General features: G+C 47.4%; 1 protein-coding gene across 3 annotated transcripts in view; it reads left to right on the top strand.

Moving 5' to 3' along the window:
• ZFHX3 (zinc finger homeobox 3) overlaps window positions 1-21,744 on the top strand; it is a 124,404-nt gene that overhangs the window by 44,487 nt on the left and 58,173 nt on the right. For all 3 annotated transcript variants that reach the window (XM_089672439.1, XM_089672440.1, XM_089672438.1), the window contains exon 3: window positions 8,423-8,657. In XM_089672439.1, the coding sequence (XP_089528565.1) occupies window positions 8,423-8,657 (235 nt within the window). The remainder of the gene's footprint in view (window positions 1-8,422; window positions 8,658-21,744) is intronic.

Genomic DNA, 21,744 nt, shown 5'->3' with positions numbered 1-21,744 from the left:
GATTAGGCCGGCCAGGCCACATTCTACCTCCTTGGCAAGTGCTGTCTTCAGCTCGGGCCTACTACCGCTGCATTGACTGTAAGTTCCCCCAGTCAGGTGACCTCCCCTCCGGGCTATTGTACTGTTTGCAAGTTCTTCGATACGTTGGTTACTCCACTCCGGGCCGCTGTGTGATTACTACCACTGCACCACACTGCATCTACCCAACAAACAGACTGGGAAAAGTCCCGAAAATCTGGTTCCGCAATACCAATTGGTTGCCGTGAGGTCCGCAGATCCTTTCAATAAACTTTTCTCTACTTGACACCAAGGTCTGTGACCTGTCACTCGGCTTATATGTGGTTTTTAGCAGATTAGCTGCAAAGGGTATTTGTGTGAGGAGGCTAGGTGAGGGATGGAAGGGGTGGTGGTGGTGGTGGTGGTGGTGTCACGGGACCTGATGAAGACTGTGTAGAGTTAGTGGTGTGGAGAGCCAATCCCCTCCCTTTCTTTGCCAGGAAATTCCAGTCTTGTCTGCAGGTGGTGGACTGCTGAGGATGTTAGCAGCCATGGACATGTATGCTCTATTTGGAGCCGGGCTGGAAGGACATCTGCTTTCACATAACTCTTTCATTAAAGAGATGGATTCTCCAGCTGAAGACTATGTGATTTATGACCTGAGGTTGCAGAGATCTGAAAGAAGCTGAGAAAGAGGGCCTCTGAGTTTTTCTGGACGGGAGAAAGGAGAGGGGTGGGGGGTTGGGGGGGGGGAGTGGAGAGAGTTATATATATTCTGCAGATAGAATTAATACATTCCAGACATCCAAACAGGTTCTGTAAACAAATGGTTGTACCAGCCTCAGTTCTTCCCAGGTCTGCTAATGTCTTTTCCTGGTATTCCCGGCAAACTACGACCCGCCTTACTCATTAACTGCCGCTGAAAATTTAGCCAAGTCGGACCCCTTCGCAAACGTTGCACTTGGGTGCGAATTTGCAGTAAACCCCGGCAATTAGTGTCCTCAGCTTTTATGGTAACGTGCCAGGAAGGCGGAGGGAGGCCACGGCTTTGTATCGGGGCAAATTCGCACCTCCGTGTTAGGAAATGAAGGACTAGGGGAATGAACTTTGCAGAGACGGCCACTTGGCTAATTACTTGACTCTCGGGTTGACCCTCTTGTGTCAGTTATTTGGGTCGCTGGTCCTCCTTAGTCTGGAGTTGGGTTTTATTGTAGACAAGTAGCATCGCCTTCATCTGGTGCTGATGATAAATGCTGTACTGGGTTTCTGGAGGTGACCATACGTGCTAAAGGACGGTTTTTAGGCACTTGAACCCCCAATGGGGGCGTCCACTTTTGTTAAAGCTGAACTCTAGGCAGATAAAATTTACAAATTGAAGCAGAACGACACTGTATCTGAGCACCACAATTCATTTTTATTATTCAAAGCAAACTTCCCCATCCATCCCTGTCTCCATGCTTTATTTTGCTGAGAAATCAGTTTGAAAAACGACCCCCCTAGCATTTCTGGTCATGGACATCTTGAGTAAGGGCAGATGATTCATCCTGGAATTCATCTGCCCTTAGCTCAGGCATGCAGGCAAGAGGGTGTGCTTAGCTGAGAGCCGCTCCTCCCCTGAACATTTCTTCAGTTGCTTCTTGTTTTCTGGCCTAGGCCAAAATGATGTATCTTATCCCAGGAGACTTCTCTCCATGGCCATCTTGAGTAAGGGCAGATGATTCATGTAGCGTTTTACCTCCTGGAATCCATTTGTCCTTAGCTCTGGCATGCAGGCAGGAGGGTGTGCTTAGCTGAGAGAGCCGCTCCTCCCCTGAACATTTCTTCAGTTGCTTCCTGTTTTCTGGCCTAGGCCAAAATGATGTATCTTATCTCAGGAGACATCTCTCCATGGCCATCTTGAGTAAGGGCAGATGATTAATGTAGTTATTACCTCTTGGAATCTATTTGTCCTTAGCTCAGGCATGCAGGCAGGAGGATGTGCTTAGCTGAGAAAGCTCCTCCTCCCCTAAACATTTCTTCAGTTGTTTCCTGTTTTCTGGCCTAGGCCAAAATGATGTTTCTTATCCCAGGAGACATCTCTCCATGGCCATGTTGAATAAGGGCAGATGATTCATGTAGCGTTTACCTGCTGGAATCCATTTGTCCTTAGCTCAGGCAGGCAGGAGAGTGTGCTTCGCTCCTTTGGCAGATGAAACTGTATGAACTCCAGGCACCAAAACGTTTGCTTAAATATATTCCTCAATAGCCACAAAGGATATTTATTCACTTTATGTGGAACAAATGCCTTTACAAACACAGATATTACCTTGTAAAAGCAGCATTGAACCACTGTGCCTGTATAGAAAACAGAGCTGTGGGAGGGACCTGGTTGGCTGCCTTCAGAAAACTACAGGAGGGGGTGGAGACAAGACCAGTCACCCTGCACAAGGAGAGAGAGCATAGTTGTGGGAGGGGCCCAGCAGGCCGGCCCACTACAGGAGGGGGGCGGAGACCAGACCAGTCTCCCTGCAAAAGGAGAGTGAGCAGAGCTGTGGGAGGGGTCCAGTAGGACCGCCCACTACAGAAAACTAAATCGGGGGTGGAGATGAGAAGAGTCAGTCTGCACAAGGAGAGAGAGCATAGTTGTGGGAGGGGCCCAGCAGGCCGGCCCACTACAGGAGGGGGCGGAGACAAGACCAGTCACCCTGCACAAGGGGAGAGAGCAGAGCTGTGGGAGGGGTCCAGTAGGACCGCCCACTACAGAAAACTAAAGCAGAGGGTGGAGATGACACCAGTCACCCTATACAAGGAGAAAGAGCAGGGCTGTGAGAGGGGCCCAGAAAGTCCCTCCAGTTTAGAAAGCCATAGGAGGGGGGCGGAAACCAGACCCGTCACCCTGCACAAGGAGAGAGAGCGCAGTGAGTGGTCTTTATTATAGGAAGTCTCATACTGGATTCCTGCCCAGATCTGGAAGAAATACGCCGAGCTCACCAAGACTGAAGGCAGAAGACACGTGATGAATGGATTTAGTCAATATTTCCTTAGTAAATCGTCTTGAACCGTTTGCCCGGAGTTCACCTTTAAGATCTGTTACAATCATTCGCACACATGCTGGTAATTGAACAATCCTTTTGTATGGTCTCTTTTGATGATTGCAGACACAGTAATGCTTGTCCCTCCCTGTGGATTGGTGCGCTGGACATTGGCCGCCTCTATGGTACATGTATGGGGGGATCCGCTGGAAGTGGTCTGCCTAGTTCTAGATGTGATTGTGCAGTTTGGCGCGAAAGCGGCGGACAGAATTGTGTGCAATGGCCGAGCTCCTCCCTGGAGTATTCCCTGCCTTCCATCAGAATGTTCTTCTGTCTGTTCTGTTTTTAAAGTGGTGCTTCAGCTAAACTTGATCGATATTTCGCTTTCCATGCGTGAAGAACCAGATGTTAGAAGTTTCCTGTTGTTGCAGAGGGAAAAAAAAAAAAAAAAAAGGCCCCACAAGCCTTTCTAGCAATCAATATAGTGACACGTGTGCCGATGGCAACCCTTCCTTCTGCCAGCGGAATATCCGGAGACTTCCTCTCTCCGCTTCACGAGGGCGACCCGCATGGTGCCAGTGACAGCCGTCCCGTGAATTGGTCGGGGATCGCTGGATATCACTTCAAGAGGGAATAATTCATTACGACCAATTACCACCATTCTGTTTGCTTTAGATGAGCAGCTAATCCACAGGCCAATCCTGGGTGCTCATAAAAACGTGCCGCGACTCCTCCGCTGCGGGTAATGGGACAGCTGGGCCCGGGCGCACCGGTGGGCGCATATTCTGCTCTGTATGACACGCGGCTACTGCTGTGCGTTGTGTAGGGGCGATGCGTTGCTGCCACCTTTTTTGCTTTTTTTATTGTATTATATAATATTTTTAATGTCACAAAATTAGGTTTCATTTACCTTTTATGCACCACAGCGCGTAAAAATGCATCCAGTCCTACTTCCTGTTTTCTTCAGCGCACACCAACGCAACTCCTTATTCTGACCTGAAACAATAGGACGGAAGGAGGATCTGCGTGTTGGGACTCTGTTGGGCAATGCTGCGCGCACCAACGCAACTCCTTATTCTGACCTGAAACAATAGGACGGAAGGAGGATCTGCGTGTTGGGACTCTGTTGGGCAATGCTGCGCACACCAACGCAACTCCTTATTCTGACCTGAAACAATAGGACGTAAGGAAGATCTGCGTGTTGGGACTCTGTTGGGCAATGCTGCGCGCACCAACGCAACTCCTTATTCTGACCTGAAACAATAGGACGTAAGGAAGATCTGCGTGTTGGGACTCTGTTGGGCAATGCTGCGCGCACCAACGCAACTCCTTATTCTGACCTGAAACAATAGGACGGAAGGAGGATCTGCGTGTTGGGACTCTGTTGGGCAATGCTGCGCGCACCAACGCAACTCCTTATTCTGACCTGAAACAATAGGACGTAAGGAAGATCTGCGTGTTGGGACTCTGTTGGGCAATGCTGCGCGCACCAACGCAACTCCTTATTCTGACCTGAAACAATAGGACGGAAGGAGGATCTGCGTGTTGGGACTCTGTTGGGCAATGCTGCGCGCACCAACGCAACTCCTTATTCTGACCTGAAACAATAGGACGGAAGGAGGATCTGCGTGTTGGGACTCTGTTGGGCAATGCTGCGCGCACCAACGCAACTCCTTATTCTGACCTGAAACAATAGGACGGAAGGAGGATCTGCGTGTTGGGACTCTGTTGGGCAATGCTGCGCGCACCAATGCAACTCCTTATTCTGACCTGAAACAATAGGACGCAAGGAAGATCTGCGTGTTGGGACTCTGTTGGGCAATGCTGCGCGCACCAACGCAACTCCTTATTCTGACCTGAAACAATAGGACGGAAGGAGGATCTGCGTGTTGGGACTCTGTTGGGCAGTGCTGCGCACACCAACGCAACTCCTTATTCTGACCTGAAACAATAGGACGGAAGGAAGATCTGTGTGTTGGGACTCTGTTGGGCAATGCTGCCCAGCACCGCTCCATGCATATGGGGTGAATGGGTTTCCTAAAACAAATTTTGGTCTCTTGAAGATTCTACTGACAGTGTTTTGTTATTACAGAAGATAAACGAGTAGATGACTCCTGCGCTGGATGATGAACTCCACAGTCATTGTAACCGCACCTAGGTAGCCTATGGGATGCGCGCCTTTCTGCCCTCAACGGGGCAGGGGAATCCAGATGACCTGCATGCAAAGAAACAGACTGGAAGGTGTCTTGTAGGGGACTATAGACCTCTAAATAACTGATGCGTTTCGGGGTTCGGCTCTGAGGAAGAGGTTTAGCCTCGAAACGCGTCAGTTTGGAGGTCTATAGTCCCTTACAAGACACCCTCCGGGGAGATTGGACCATGCTGTATTTCACATGATGTGCCTTTATTATTATTGTAGCTGAGCAAACTGTTGGCGCTATATAAATCCTGTATAATAATAATATTAATATACAGGATTTATGGCGCCAACAGTTTGCTCTGCGCTTTACAATATAACGGGAAACCATACAGAACAATACAGTTCAATACAAGAGGTATGGGAGGGCCCTGCTCCGCGGAGCTTACATATTTATCCTTTTGTGAGCATATCACTTTTTATACAATAAGCCCATTTTTCAGATAATGCACTAGGCCCGTGCGCCCTCTTTGTTTCTTTGCACATAGTATTTTATTATATGTGTCACCAAAAAAAAAAATGATCCTCCCAGAAATCCAGTGAGCGATTGGCTCCTGCGGCTGTCAGTCAAATCCAGTGGGGTGGGGCCAAGACGTGTTGCGTGTGTCTATAGAGACACACAGCCCGGCTCGGTCGCATGCACGCACAAGTGCCCCCATAGCAAGTGGCTTGCTATGGGGGCACTCAGAGAAGAGGAAGAGCGGACAGTGACGCAGGGAAAGCCCAGAAGAGGAGGAGCGGACAGTGGCGCGGGGAAACCCCAGAAGAGGAGGTTCAGGGCCGCTCGGTGCAATACCATTCCACAGGACAGGTAAGTATAATAGGTTTGTTATTTTAATAAAAAAAAAAAATCTATATCTTTACAACAGGTTCTGGTTGCAGAAATTCGATTTTTGTTTGTGCTTGTATAGGATTGTGTGTGTATGATGCAGGTTTGGCCTTGCTGGGGGGGGCTAATGGCCGTACCAGATAAAATCGAAGTGGTATGAATAGTCACTGAGTATACTTTGTCTTCAGAATTCCTGCCTGGGTCTGTGACGGGAGCGGTATGTCCTACCGAACAGAGTGATAGATGTTATCTGATCATTTTAATTTCAGTATAAATTTCTGGTATGCCGGAGGGTATTGGCACTTTGATGTCCAGGCCGTCGGTCTTTTTAATATGTGATTCTTGGGAGGTTTAATTAGAATTTGTTAGTATCTTCGGTACACACTGCATTCACGGGGCACTTTGTTAGGTTTTTAATGTCATCACTAACTAATTAACTGCGAGATTTTTTATTTTTTTTGTTCTATTCTGTTGTCGCACGGTTCTGTTGGCCAGATACAGTCTGCAAAACGCAAGCAATGAGGCACGTCAGTCGATCCTTGTAGGAAATGATAGGAAAGCACTGGTGTTGAATCCTGGGGTCAGCACATCCGGTTGGTGATCCTTTTTCCTCCTTGAGTTCAGGTGAAGACGGTTATTGCTGGTCTTCCACCCATAAAGTGATTTTTTTTTTTTTTTTTTTTTTATGAAGTAATCCTGATATTTCCTGTGGTAGATAGTATGACCTCCTCTGTGCCTCTCTCTGATATAGTTTCACTTTACTACAGGGATGTCTGGGTGAAGCCCTGCCCAACTGCCATCCCCTTACTCATAGTGCCTCGGTGTTCTAGGAAAAGCACTTTCGTTGGATGGAGAAATGGCAGGCGGGTGGACTTGGACCAGAAGTCAAGGAAGTCATACCCCAGTAACAAAGCAAAACTAAATTGTAGAGGAGCACAAAGGAGGGGGTGGGGTTATGTAGTTAAAAATGGTTTCAGTAGGCATCTCGTGACATTCACGTTTAGGCCTCGTTCACTTGGGCATGCTTAACCCAAAAGGGGAGGTTCTGCTTTAAGGCCTCCTTCCCCGTGCCTCTTTAAGAAATGGAACTTTTTGGGGAAGGGGGAGCGGGTACCTGGTTTTGATTCTAGGCGATCTGAGAGGAAGTTCTCCTCTCCCCCTCCCTCCCCACCGGGACACTCCACAGGTCCCAGAAGACTGCAGGACCATTCACAATGCACAGCACAATTCCTGCATGTGCCGTGGGCACCTGGCTGTGAAGCCACAAGCTGTCACAGCTGGGTGCCCACAGTTAAGGTGCCGGGGACCAAAGACTGCTGGAGAAAAGGGCTTAGGTGAGCACGGTGCTGGATCCAGACAGGTAAGTGTCTGGTTAAAGTCAGCAGATTGCAAGGACTGAAGCTCCTCTTTAAGAGCACACCCATGCGAGGGCCCTCTTTGCCTGCATGGTTTTTTCCCGATGATGGAGTCTTCTTCCAGACTAATCCTTGCTTGGCATCCTCCAGAACAACTTATTTTGTTCCTCAGCACTTGACTTGTTCAAGTCCTTTATTCCCTCCCCCTACTTCCTGTAGCATCACTTCCTGTCCTGAGCTCATGAACCACTCCAACAAGTTCATTGGCATATGAATAAAGGAAGCCTAGCTTCTGAAAACAATACATGGTCTTAAAAATGTTCCATATTTATGCTATAAAAAGTCACTAAAATAGCCTTGGCAACAAAACAGGATGCACGGGTGTTCCATACATCCAGGTGCAGGCAGCCCCATTCATGTCAAGTGGGATGCTGCGGCTGCACGGTGACGGCTGCTGCTCCCAATTTCACATTCGTGTGGGTGACCCCCCCCCCCCCCCACTATGTCCAGAGACGCACCAACATGGATGTCAGATTGGAGCAGCGACTGTCTCTGTGCAGCCGCTAAATCCTAACTGACATTAATGGAACTGCCTGCACAGGAATGCAAGGAACACTGTGCATCTACTGCAGACAAATCTGGTCCTTGCATGGGTGTGCTCTTAAGTACGCCCAATGTGAACAAGGCCGAAACGTGAATGTCACAAGATGACCACTGTCACCATATTTAACCAGATAAGCCCCGTTTGTGCTCCTCGTTTAGTTTTGCTTCATTACTGGTGCCTGACTTCCTTGACTTCTGGGCCAAGTTCAGCTGCCTTCCATTTCTCTGTCCAATGAGAGTGCTCTTAGGACCAATTCACACCAGCAGCACACGTTATACTGTAGCCGCTGGTGTGCGCTGTGAAGGAGCGGCGTCTCCCTAGTGGGGTTGTGTGGATCACAATAGTTGCACAGAATTGTATTTATTAATATTTGTGATTATTTGCCATTTATCGACTCTTAATTGTTTGTCGTCTCCTGCTTTTCCGCAGCACTTGCAGCACCACGAAAGCAGCGTGGAAGGAGAGACGTCGTACTATCACTGCGTGCTCTGCTCCTACTCCACCAAGGCCAAACTCAACCTAATCCAACATGTGCGCTCCATGAAACACCAACGCAGCGAGAGCCTACGCAAACTGCAACGGCTTCAGAAGGGCCTGCCGGAAGAAGAGGAAGATTTGGGACAGATCTTCACCATCAGGACCTCCTCGCCCCCTGCAGAGACTGGTGAGTGTTTCCAAATGCTCACCTCTGCCTCCCTTTTTTCTTCTCTTCTCTATCTAGCAACACGCGGTAATACATAACCAGCAACAGCTATTCATCTCTCAATTCTCTGTCTTCCTGAAGTTAAAGGTTCATTCTACCTGGAGCTTAATTCCTGAAAGCTGAACTCCAGGATAGGCAAATATCTACTGTATTTTTCGCTCCATAAGACGCACTTTTTTCCCCCAAATAAAGGGGGGAAAATGTCAGTGCGTCTTATGGAGCGAATATGGAGTGGCCGGTCCGGTATTTCCACCGCCGCCGTGTCAGAATACCAGGCCGGCTGCTCAGCTCTGCAGCGGGACCTTACCTGTTCCTCTATCTAGCGGCGTGCTGTCTTCCCGGCTTCTGTAGTGTGGGCGCTCGGCTTGACAGCCGGGTGCCCAGTGCGCATGTGCAAGAAGCGGTGCTCCTTGTGAATGGTAAGGCGGTACCTGGGACACATGACAGATCCCAGAAGCCGCCGGACCAATCACAAAGCGCAGCGCTTCTCGCTCATGCGCACTGGGCACCCGGCTGTCAAGCCGAGCGCCCACACTACAGAAGCCAGGAAGACAGCGCGCGGCTGGATAGAGGAACAGGTAAGGTCAAAGAACAACTCCGCGGAAGTAAGAGCGGGTACCTGTCAAAATTCAGGTACCCGCTCCCCCCCCCCCCAACCCAAAGGTCAGTAGTAATCTCCTGTACTGTCCACAGTCTCTGGTCATCTCCTGTACTATGTCTGCAGTATATTAGTTCAGAATATTTTTTTTTTCCTGTTTTCAGCCTAAAACCTAGGTGCGTCTTATGGTCAGGTGCGTCTTATGGAGCAAAAAATACGGTAAATACATTAATTGTGCGTATTCTTCTTGAACCTTGGTGTGCTTTGTGCATTTCTTCCAGATCTGTGCAGTATTCAGCGTGAGACGTCCTGCAGTAAAGACCGCTCACTGCTGCTAGTTTCTAGTCTTGTGGATGCTAGTTTTATGCCTAATGCATTTGGTGCGTCCCGTGTTTTCTTCCTATTCACTCGAATGGGGTGCTGTACCTGCAGGAAACACAGAAAAAAAGATCCCTACGCCTTTTTCAAAACACAGCCACAGAGATATCGCTTTTGCACCATGTGGCTTCACACACCCGTTTTGAGATGCGTGGGGGCACTATTGAGAATGCATGGCAGCCCCCCGCCACCTCTACAACAGAGCAGCGCATTTTGGCTGCGGGTACAGGTGCTGTTTACACACTGTCCCTCACCTGAAACCACCCACAGTAGTGTGAACCTAGTCATTTCTGATATCTTTTATAGTCACTTTTTAATATAGGGGTGAAGCTGGGCATACCTGGATCAAAATTTGGCCGGCTGAGATTCGATCCTTGTGTGGGCAGGCTGATTGTACCCAGATCAATCCACTTGGGTACAACCAGCCTGTCAGATTTTTTTCACATACAATTACTGCTGGCGGCTGTCTTAACCCCCTTAACGTCAGTGCCTCCCGGCCCGTTAAGGGGATTCTGATGCAGTGAGGCAGTGCAGAGTTTATGATCATGTGACCGCCATGATTGGGTGTCACATGGTCACCTTTCCATTAGGCGCCAGTAACTTTGTTGGGAGCGTACACCATAAACGCTCTCGGTACAGTTCTGTTTATATATGATGCCTCTCGGCATAAGGGCCCACCCGCTGAGAGGCCGCAAATATGCGTATTCTCGGTGCAAAGTGGTTAAGTAACCCCCCATGCCCACTGGTAGAACACAATGGCTCTGTGGGAGCTGTTTCCCGATCAATACTGACTGTGTTGATGAGGAAATCGAGCGATTTTTCTTTCCTTCCACCAAGAAAATCGAAATGTCTATGGGTTGCCTTGGTCACTCTGTCACCACTGATGGGGACTATAAGTGGCCATTCCAACATGCATTACACAGGCATGGTCCACCATGTTCTCAGCTGGTCCAGAGCAACGAGGTACAGCCAACCCTGTAGCAAGTACGTGTAGATAGGAAATGACTTAGAGGTAGGAGAAGATCAGCAGCACGGAGATGGGGAAAAAAAGAGTAATTTATGGGGAAAAAGCCTGGATGCATGGGGTTTGTTATGCCAAAAAAATGTCCATTTGGGGTTTAGATCTACTATAAACTATTAAATGTAAAGATCAGATTGCTGTTGGGGACTGCACGCTGCCACACGCTCGATAGACTGACTACTCTCAGGTGGTTTGTGGGCATCCGGTTGTATACATGACGACACCACTTGCTGGAAAGTTAGCGAGCACCTGTGTTTATGGAGACCCATCTGCTTTTTATGTATCTCCAGATTTTCTTCCAACCGCACTAACCTTTCCCTCCAACTTTCCCCCGGGGCACTTTCTGCTAATTGCTGCAATAATGAGGCTGTGGAAGTATCTGGAGAGGCAGCCAGTCTTACCCATAGTGCCCTGGGGATGACAGAAGGAGTTTCCTGGTCTGCCCGCTTGTCTGGGGCCCAGCGTGGCCCTTGTCCTCTGCAGCTAGGAAAGCGTTTTGTTTAGCGGCCTCCTCTCTGGCTCTGTTGCAGAGGAGCCCAACTCCCCTTTTGTAGGACTGGAGAGCCACCACCGGCTCCGTCCCCTTTTTTTTTTTGTTACATTCTTCCGCTGGGACGGGATCCTGCTGGTGGACATATTGTTTCAGCAGATTGTGTTAATCTCTGCGGAACGCCGGCCATCTCTCCCATCTCGCACATTGCCCTCATTGTTGAAGATCTCCGATGAGAGTGTGTGCGAGGCCGGAGAGAGGGCGGGGGTCTAGGAGGGATCCCAAGGCACAAAGCCTGCTCCTTGAAGGGAGCTTTTGTTTGGACAGGAAGAGGTTGAATGTTACTGTCAGCTCCTGATTCCACCAGTTTGTCTCTCCCAGTACTGGGACTCCTCCTCTATCTCTTGCTCGGACTTCATGGAACTGGAGCTTTGTGTGTGTATATGTGCGCACAAGGCCGGCCTGCATCTCATTAACCCCGTCATTTGGGATCTCCCCCTCTTCTCTCTGTGGGCCTCCGCACGCAGCATCTCATGTCACTCATGTGTCGGTGCAGCTACTTAACACTCAGTATGTTCCCCATTGTCTGCATAGAAAGGAACAAGAGTGAGCAGAGATGGGGCTTTTCAATGCTCCTGTCACCATCTAAACTTCTACACAACTTTTTTTTTTTTTCTTCTTTTTTTTTTTCCTCAGCCGGTGATTTCTGCTCCGTTTCAGCAGTTAACATACTTCAAATGCATTTGGCCTCGTGTTGCTCTGCAGGCCGCAGGTCTGAAATCAGCTGTATGGTTTGGTTATAGCCATCCAAGGAGGGTAGGGTGGGGGAGGAGGCGCGGCAAAGAAAACAGACTGCTGGTTTTTGGGCCGGATGAAGTGAAATTATTTCATAAGCTTTTTTATTATTATTATACAGGATTTATATTATTATTATATAGGATTTATATTATTATAATACAGGATTTATGGCGCCAACAGTTTGCTCAGCGCTGTACAATATAATGGGAGACAATACAGCAACAATACAGTTCAATACAAGAGGGATAGGAGGGCCTGATCCTTGGAGCTTACAATCTAATTCATGAATGCGTCACAATTTTTCACTTGGTTAATAAATACTTTTTTTTTTTTTTTTCTTACCCCCAGTGTTAAAATGTTGCAGTCATGTGTGTGTGTGTGTGTATGTATATATGTATGTATGTATGTGTGTGTGTGTATATATGTATGTATGTATGTATTGATATATATGTGTGTGTGTGTATATATCTGTATATATCTGTATGTATGTATGTATATATATATATATATATATATATATATATATATATATATATATGTATATATGTGTGTGTGTGTGTATATATGTATATATGTGTGTGTGTGTGTATATATGTGTATATGTGTGTGTATGTATGTATATATATATGTATATGTGTGTGTATGTATGTATATATATATATAATGTGTGTATATATATATATATATATTGTGTGTGTGTGTGTATATAATCTATGTGTATATATAATCTATGTGTATATAAAAAAATAAAAAAAAATTCCCCCTCAGTCCACACAGTAGCCCTCAGTAGTGAATACGTGGCGTTGATAAGCAATCAGTAGATCTCAAGCTCTCTCAGAACTGCAAGTTCCAGGTTGACCCTGGACATGGTTTGAACAGCAGGGCATGATGGGACTTGTAGTTCACAGCAGCTGGAGGTATGCTAACTGTCCAGCACCGTCGTAAACGGTTACTTTATTCCGATCAGCACCCGTTTTCAAAATGGCTGGTGTAGGGGTTAAAGAATTCCAGGCTTGGTATTCTTTTCTATACCCTGGACCAATGCAACTCTGGGATTGATTTACGAAAACTGGAGAGTGCAAAATCCGGAGCAGCTCTGCGTGGCAGCCAATCGACTTCTAACTTCAACTTGTTCAATTAAGCTTTGACAAAAAAAAAAACTGGAAGCTGATTGGTTTCTAAGCACAGCTACACCAAAATTTGTACTCTCCGGTTTTAGTAAATCAACCCCCATAGTACATATAATGCCTTGTCGTTGCCCCAGGAGATGGAAATCATTGAAGTAGACATTACTCCAGTGATCTCCACTTGCTTCTGGCTCCCGTGCAGATTGGCCTGCAGCATTGTGAACATGGGCCACTCAGCACAGGCACCATTCAGAGAATGCTTTGCATTTCTCTAAACGAATGCAGAATGTTCTCTGATTGGATGAGATGGAGAGGTGGGGCGGGGATGTCATGCTCTTCACCTTGTCCAATCAACAAATGCTTTGCATTCATTCAGGAAATGCAAAGCTTTCTCTGAATGGTGCCTGTGCTCAATGGCCGATCTCCTGTGTTCACAGTGCATCTGGCCGGTCACTCAGCGTAGGACCCAGAAGCAAAAGGAGATCACTGCAGTATCGTCTAGTAGTGTCTATTTCAGTGATTTCCAACCTCCATGGGGATCCCACAGGTATGGTATATACAGTACAGTATATCATTACATTGGACCAGTGTACCTATGTGGACAATATACCATGCCTGGAATTCTTGGAAGCAAGTGCAGATCGATCGGGTAGCGTCTACTTCAGTGATTTCCAGCTTCCACCGGGATCCCACCGGTATGGTATATACATTACACTGGTCCAATTATCTATGTTGAAAATATACCATGCCCGGAGTTCTTGGAAGCAAGTGGCGATCGATGGGGTAGCGTCTAGTAGTGTCTACTTCAGTGATTTCCAGCTTCCACTGGGACCCCACCGGTATGGTATATACATTACACTGGTCCAATGTATCTATGTTGAAAATATCCAATGCCTGGAGTTCTTGGAAGCAAGTGGAGATCGCTGGAGTAGCGTCTACTTCAGTGATTTCAATCTTCCGCCGGCATCCCACCGGTATGGTATATACATTACACTGGTCCAATGTATCTATGTTGAAAATATACCATGCCTGGAGTTCTTGTAAGCAAGTGGAGATCGATGGGGTAGGGTCTACTTCAGTGATTTCCATCTGCCACTGGGATCCCACCGGTATGGTATATACATTACACTGGTCCAATGTATCTATGTTGAAAATATACCATGCCTGGAGTTCTTGGAAGCAAGTGGAGATCGATGGGGTAGCGTCTACTTTAGTGATTTCCAGCTTCCACCGGGATCCCACTGGTATGGTATATACGGTACACTGGTCCAATGTATCCATGTTGAAAATATACCATGCCCGGAGTTCTTGTAAGCAAGTGGAGATCGATGGGGTAGGGTCTACTTCAGTGATTTCCATCTGCCACTGGGATCCCACCGGTATGGTATACACATTACACTGGTCCAATGTATCTATGTTGAAAATATACCATGCCCGGAGTTCTTGGAAGTAAGTGGAGATCGATGGGGTAGTGTCTACTTCAGTGATTTCCAGCTTCCACCGGGATCCCACCAGTATGGTATACAGATTACACTGGTCCAATGTATCTATGTTGAAAATATACCATGCCTGGAGTTCTTGGAACCAAGTGGAGATCGCTAGAGTAGTGGTGTTGCATCAATGCAACATGGGGCAGTGCGATTTTTGAAAAGGTGCAGGTGCTTCTTTTGGTGCAGCACGACGCATTTTTGCTGATTTGACTACAATGGGAGCACATGAAAAACATATGCGCATGCATTTTTAGTTTTTTTTTGGCAGTATTCTGGGCCTCGAGTACCAGAGTCATGGGAGCAGCTCGCTGCGTGCCCCAAACCCAGAACAGGCCAGATGACTTACAGGTACGTGATTTGGCCTGCCTGTGCCGCCTGCCCACAGAAAGTACTGTTGGCAGTCAGCAAGTGGTTAACAACCAGTCTCCTCCTCTTACCCCAAAAATAAAACACATTAAAAAAAATGCATAAAAATGTACCTAAAATAAATGCAGGCGTATGAACCTAGGCTGAATCGCCCATTAAAACTGAAACAATGATTTCAGCAAAAGAAATGTGAGTTTTCGTTGTCTTGCTGCATCGTCATCTGTCTGGAAACACACAGGGAGGTTTGATTTTTCATCCGTGTGTGTGTTGGTAGAAAGTTTCCTGTGATGCACTGCAAGCTGTCTTTCCATATGATGTAATGGAAGGAGACTGGATGGATGCCAAACTGTAGCAAGTGTTCTAACAGAACCGTCTGTGATGCCGACAGAATCCGCCAAGAATTTCTCTTCCGTTTTCACACCTGGGATTAGAAAAATGACATTTGGCAGCTGAATTGTGCTGAAGGACAAACCTAGATCTACACTATATTGCCAAAAGTATTGGGCCGCCTGCTTTTCCACACACATGACCTTTCATGGTCCCCCAGTCTTAGTCCGTAGGGTTCAATATTGAGTTGGCCGGCCTTTCCACGCACATGACCTTTAATGGCCTCCCAGTCTTAGTCCGTAGGGTTCAATATTGAGTTGGCCCCGCCCTTTCCACGCACATGACCTTTAATGGCCTCCCAGTCCTAGTCCGTAGGGTTCAATATTGAGTTGGCCGGCCTTTCCACGCACATGACCTTTCATGGCCCCCCAGTCTTAGTCCGTAGGGTTCAATATTGAGTTGGCCGGCCTTTCCACGCACATGACCTTTCATGGCCCCCCAGTCTTAGTCCGTAGGGTTCAATATTGAGTTGGCCCCACCCTTTGCAGCTATAACAGCTTCAACTCTTCTGGGAAGGCCGTCCACAAGGTTTAGGAGGGTGTCTATGGGAAGGTTGGACCATTCTTCCAGAAGCACATTTGTCAGGTCAGGCACTGATGTCGGGGGAGGAGGCCTGGCTCGCAGTCTAATTCATCCCAAAGGTGTTCTATGGGGTTGAGGTCAGGACTCTGTGCAGGACAGTCAAGTTCCTCCACCCCAAACTGGCTCCTCCATGTCTTTATGGACCTTGCTTTGTGCACTGGTGGGCAGTCATGTTGGAACAGGAAGGGGCCATCCCCAAACTCTTCACACAAAGTTGGGAGCATGAAATTGTCCAAAATGTCACCTTAAGAGTTCCCTTCACTGGAACTAGGGGGCCAAGCTCAACCCCTGTGAAACAACCCCACACCATAATCCCCCCTCCACCAAACTTTTCACTTGGCACAATGCAGCCAGGCAAGTACTGTTCTCCTGGCAACCGCCAAACCCAGACATGTCCATCAGATTGCCAGACAGAGAAGCGTGATTGGTCACTCCAGAGGACACGTTTCCACTGCTCTAGAGTCCAGTGGCAGTGTGCTTTACACCACGGCATCAAACACTTGGCATTGCACCTGGTGATGGAAGGCTTGGATGCAGCTGCTTGGCCATGGAAACCCATTCCATGAAGCTCTCTACGCACTGTTGTTGGGCTCATCTGAAGGCCACACCAAGTTTGGAGGTCTTTAGCTATTGACTCTGCAGACAGTTGGCGACTTCTGCGCACTGTGCGCCTCAGCATGCGCTGACCCCGCTCTGTCATGTGACGTGGCCTACCACTTGGTGGCTGAGTTGCTGTTGTTCCCAGTTGCTTCTACTTTGCTATAATCCCACTAACAGTTGAGCGTGGAATATTTAGTAGCCAGGAAATGTCACGGATGGACTTATTGCACAGGTGGCCACCTATCACGGGACCACGCTTGGAGTCACTGAGCTCCTGAGAGCGACCCATTCTTTCACCAATGTTTGTAGAAGCAGTCTGCATGCCTAGGGGCTTGATTGTATACACCTCTGGCCATGAAGGGGGTTGGAACACCTGAATCACATGATTGGGAGGGGGGGGCACTACGTTTGGCAATCTAGTGTATGTAGTCCTTCTTGCCCTTCTACAACCCGACAATTTGGTTGCAGGAAGTGAGGTTTCGAGCCATTGTGTGACGATATGAGTGTGGTCTAATTGTTGAGTATAGAGTGTCCTATTGATGGGTTACCCACATATATTGTATGCGTACATACCAGTCAGTTATTATAATAGTATTTACAGTGTCGTTGGTCACATGATTTGTGTTTCCACCCCTATCCACTCCCCTTGCATATGGTGGGAGGGGACTGGAGATTTGAGCTAATAGCCAAATAAGATCTAAAGGTCCGTGTGGTATCATTCATACTTTCTGAGGAAGAGGGTCCGTCCCTGGAAACGTATAATCCTTAGGATGCTACAGAGACTCCCCCACCACTGGCTGGGTACCGCGGACCTAGAGGCGGTCTTGTCTGCATCCTATTACATGCCTTATATATATCATGTTTGAGTGGATTACCTACTTTTTACATTTTAAATTAATTATTTTTTTTTCGGTAATGCACTAGGTCTGTGCGCTTTTCTTCATTTGTTTTTGGTTATAAGACATGCCCTGATTTTGGAAATTAAAGTGGTTGTGAAATGTGAACAAAGCATATCCCTCTATAGTGTGTACGTGTCTCAGTCCAGAGCACGAAGTGTCATTTCTGCCTGCTGCCTCTTTCCTCTGCTATTAACATGAATCACTTCTGACTAGTTTTCCTGACACCAAGAGAAAAATGGTGACAGGGGAGGGACCTCCAGCACACAGCCTGTGATTGACAGCCTCAGCTCTGTTTCTGTGTGCTATGTGAAGGTGGTGGTGATGGGGGGGGGGGGGGGTCTCTTCCCTCCAATCAGCTCTTAGAGCTCTCCTCACTGAGCTCTGCAGTGTGTAATTTCAGCTTTCTGCCCCGTTTTTTTTTTTTTTTTTTTTTTTACACTGAGACAAGCTTTATAAATTCAGCAATTTGAACGGAATTAAAGCGAAGACTGAAGATAAACAGGTACGGCAGGTAAACACGTAGGAGGATTTCCTCAATCTCCGTGCATCACCTGAGGCCGATCTTTTCACTGGGAATATGGAAGGGTTTACCATCGAAATATTGTGGTATGAAGGATGAGGATTTCTTCCTGGAACTGTTACGGATATCTTTTGCTTTGATGAAAACGTGGATTTTTCTTTTCTCCCAATCCTACACTGACCATGGCATGTGACCGGCAGACCTGTGACCTCTCTCTGAAGCCGGGGAGATTCTAGGGAACATCACACGATTCTCTCCTGCACGTTTGGGGGGGGGGGGGGGGGGATTGTTCCTATTTTCCGGCTGGCACTCTATTAATCTCCCGCTACCAGCAGTGCTTTTACTATTCATGCTTCCAGGCAGGAAGATCCCAGACAGAAGAGCAGCCAAGGCCTGGAATGTCAGCAATGCCATGAAGCCTGCTTCTTGTTTGCTCTCCCTCCTGCTCCCAGCACAGCGGCTTGGAAGAGGATATGAAAGTCTTCGGGCCACACATTTTCTTTTTATTAAAGCGTTTGCTGGATAATTCGGCCTTCTATTTTATCTGCCTCTGGCGGTACAGGAGAGGTGGAGGGGCCAAGGTTGGCCTGGGACAGAGAGATCCACATAAGCTCCGGCCTTTCATTTCTAATGGCCTCTGCCTTGTCAGGTGGCTTATTCATCGTATAGATCTGATTTTCGGGACATATTGCTCATCCTTCTGAGAAGAACGCGTGTTTTTCATTTGGTTTAATCTCTTCCTTGTTCTGGAGTCTTTCAGCTGTCGCCGTGAAAAGCTTAAGAGCTGACTTTAAAGGTTCCTTCTAGAGATGAGCGTTTAAAAATGGATCCTGGTGTTGTCCCAGTGCTGCTGAAACAATCGAACATTCGATCGAAATCCAAAGCTGCCGAAGACGTGAAATGGTGGGTTTCATCGACTCAATGAGATGGAAATGGTGGGTTTCAACGACTCAAGATGGAAATGGTGGCTTTCAACGACTCAATGAGATGGAACTGGAAGTGCTCAGGGCAAAATCTGTGCAAAAATCCAATCCGTGTTAACAGAATCGATGGGGTTTTTCCAGTTTTGATGCCATTACAGTTCAGTCTCTCAATAAACCATATGGAAGTTGTCAACTGGGGATAGCTGAGATCTACAGTACATACAGCAACTGGGTATAGCTGGATTCTCCAGTACATGAAGCAATTGGGGATAGCTGGGATCCATGGTACATATAGCAATTGGGCATAGCCCATTTTTCACTGAATCCTGGTTCTCGAATGCACTGGTGTGTGGTAGATTGCTTCAAAATAGAAGGCCAAAATCCAAAGCTGTCAAAGACGTGAAATGGTGGGTTTTGATCGACTCAATGAGATGGAACTGGAAGTGCTCAGGGCAAAATCTGTGCAAAAATCCAATCCGTGTTAACAGAATCTATGGGGTTTTTCTGGTTTTGGTCCCATTTCAGTGTAGTTCTTCAATAAACCATATGAAAGTTGTCAATTTATTGCCCATTTTTCACTGAATTCTGCTTCTCGAATGCACTGGTGTGTGGTAGATTGCTTCATTTCTGGCACTTTCTTGCAATTGTATTTGCAATTCCCATTGGTTTCGAAGCATTGGACTGAAAATTGCCACATTTAGGGCCAGCTTTATAGTTGGTGTGCCCGAACGGTCTTGAATCTGACCCTTCAGTGTGCAGTTCTGTGTTTTTTCTGGTTCAGTGCAACATCCTCTCTGCAGCAGGGCCATTTTAACGCATTGGCACCCCTGGGCACTGCCTAGGTCCATGGGGGCCCCATGATAAATTTGCATTACATCATGCTTACCAACAGTCCCGGATTTGCAGGGACAGTCATACTTTTTAATAAGTTGTCCCGGGCAGCATTCCGAAATCTGGGTTGCACCAATCAAATAGGATGAGAAGAAGAGAATGACCCTCCTGATTGAAGAATTGTGCCCTCCTGACCCCCCCCTTCCGTGTACTGTGCCCTTTGTGTTGACTAGTCTTTGATTTATGGCATGTATTCTTATTGTTCAATATATATTTCTTTGTACTGTCAATAAAAATTGATTTTAATCTCTATCAATTATTGATACTTTTACTCTTGAGAGTAGGTGTGTAAATTGGGGCAGGCTGGTAGGGGCCCCAAGGCATTACTTTGCCCAGCAGGGCGTTTGTTACATTTCTGGCAGCGCTATGACACCACTTATAGCTAGAAGCTCCAAGTCGGACTTATTTGGAAACTTTCTCAAACACGAGGATAATGAACCGGATGGAAAGTGTTTAGTCCTCTTGGAGATGATTACCGTGCCAAGGTTTGATGGGATTATTTCCCTCCACAGTCAGCCAGGCTCAGGACAGCGCTGTCAGCCCCGAATGACCCGGCATTTGTTTTTGTAAAGTGTATTTACAGTCGGTCACTTTTTAAGTAGCCGGGACCTGTGACCAGATATAGATTCGGGAAGTTCTCTAGAAATATTCGTCGTTTGCTGAGGGAAAGATGTTGGTTGCCTGGCTGCCTTTTTAAATCACTGTCCTGGGACCAGTATGAAGGGCTCCAGATAATGAAGGCTTTGTTTTGACTTGACTACATCCCAGCTATACCCAATCGCTGTATGTACCATAGATCCCAACTGCCCAAGTTCCCAGCTATCCCCAATTGCTGTATGTACCATGGATCCCAGCTATCCCCAATTGCTTCATGCACTGGAGAATCCAGCTATACCCAGTTGCTGTATGTACCGTAGATTGCAGCTATCCCCAATTGCTTCATATACCCGAGAACCCAGCTATCCTCAATTGCTGTATGTACTGTAGAACCCAGCTATCCTCAATTGCTGTATGTACTGTAGATCCAATCTCTGTCCACTTGCTATATGTACCGTAGATCCCAGCTATCCCCACTTGCTTCATGTGCCCTAGATCCCAATCTATCCCCAACTGCTGTATGTACCGTAGATCTCCGATATCCCCAATGTTCCAAGAGCCCAGCTGCTGTATGTACCAGAGATCCCAGCTATGCCCAGTTGCTACAAGCACCGTAGATCCCAGCTGCCCCTCAACTGCTGTATGTATCGTACATCCCAGCCATCCCTATCTGATTTATGTACAGTAGATCCAATCTCTTCCAAGGTGCTCTATATACCTGAGATCTCAGCTATCCCCCTACTGCTGTGTGTACCCAAGATCCCGGCTTTACTCAGCTACAGGCTATGCTCGAGGTCCCAGTTATCCCCAGCTGATGTGTATGTACTTGAGATCCTAACTGTACCCACCTGCTCTATGTACCTGAGATCTCAGCTGTGCCCACCTGCTTTGTGTACCGAAGATCCGAGCTCTGCCCACCTGCTGTGTATGTACCCCAGATCCCAGCTCTGCCCACCTACTCTTTGCACCTGAAATTCCCAACCCCACCTACCTGCTCACCTGTGGAAGTGTTGCATGGACCATTGCTCATAGTTTGGAATCTTCACAGCTAGGAAACATAAGACTTCTTTGAGGCCCCGGAGCTAACTTTGAAGTCCTTCCTGTGATCCATCAGTTTTTCCTGCCACTGTCTGCCGATAACGGTGAGGTCTGTTTTGGGTGGACTGGCCCTTTAAAATGGATGAGACGTTCCGGTAGTGCAGAGTGAACATTGCTGAATGTATGGGATGTATGGAGGAGTTCCGGGAGAAGGTTGCATCCTCCTCCTCCTCGTATGAAGAGACATTCACAGCTATATATGGGAACGTCCCCAGATTTGGATAGAAATGGAGTCCTTGTCATTTTATGTCTCTTCCGTATTAAAGGAAAGGAATCGCAAAGC

This window comes from Staurois parvus, unplaced genomic scaffold (genome assembly GCF_062004578.1).
Source record: "Staurois parvus isolate SC_StPar_1 unplaced genomic scaffold, SC_StPar_1.0 ptg000127l, whole genome shotgun sequence".
Taxonomy (NCBI): Eukaryota; Metazoa; Chordata; class Amphibia; order Anura; family Ranidae; genus Staurois; species Staurois parvus.
The sequence above is the reverse complement of the archived record's forward strand: the minus strand, read 5'-3'. Positions and strand labels throughout refer to the sequence as shown.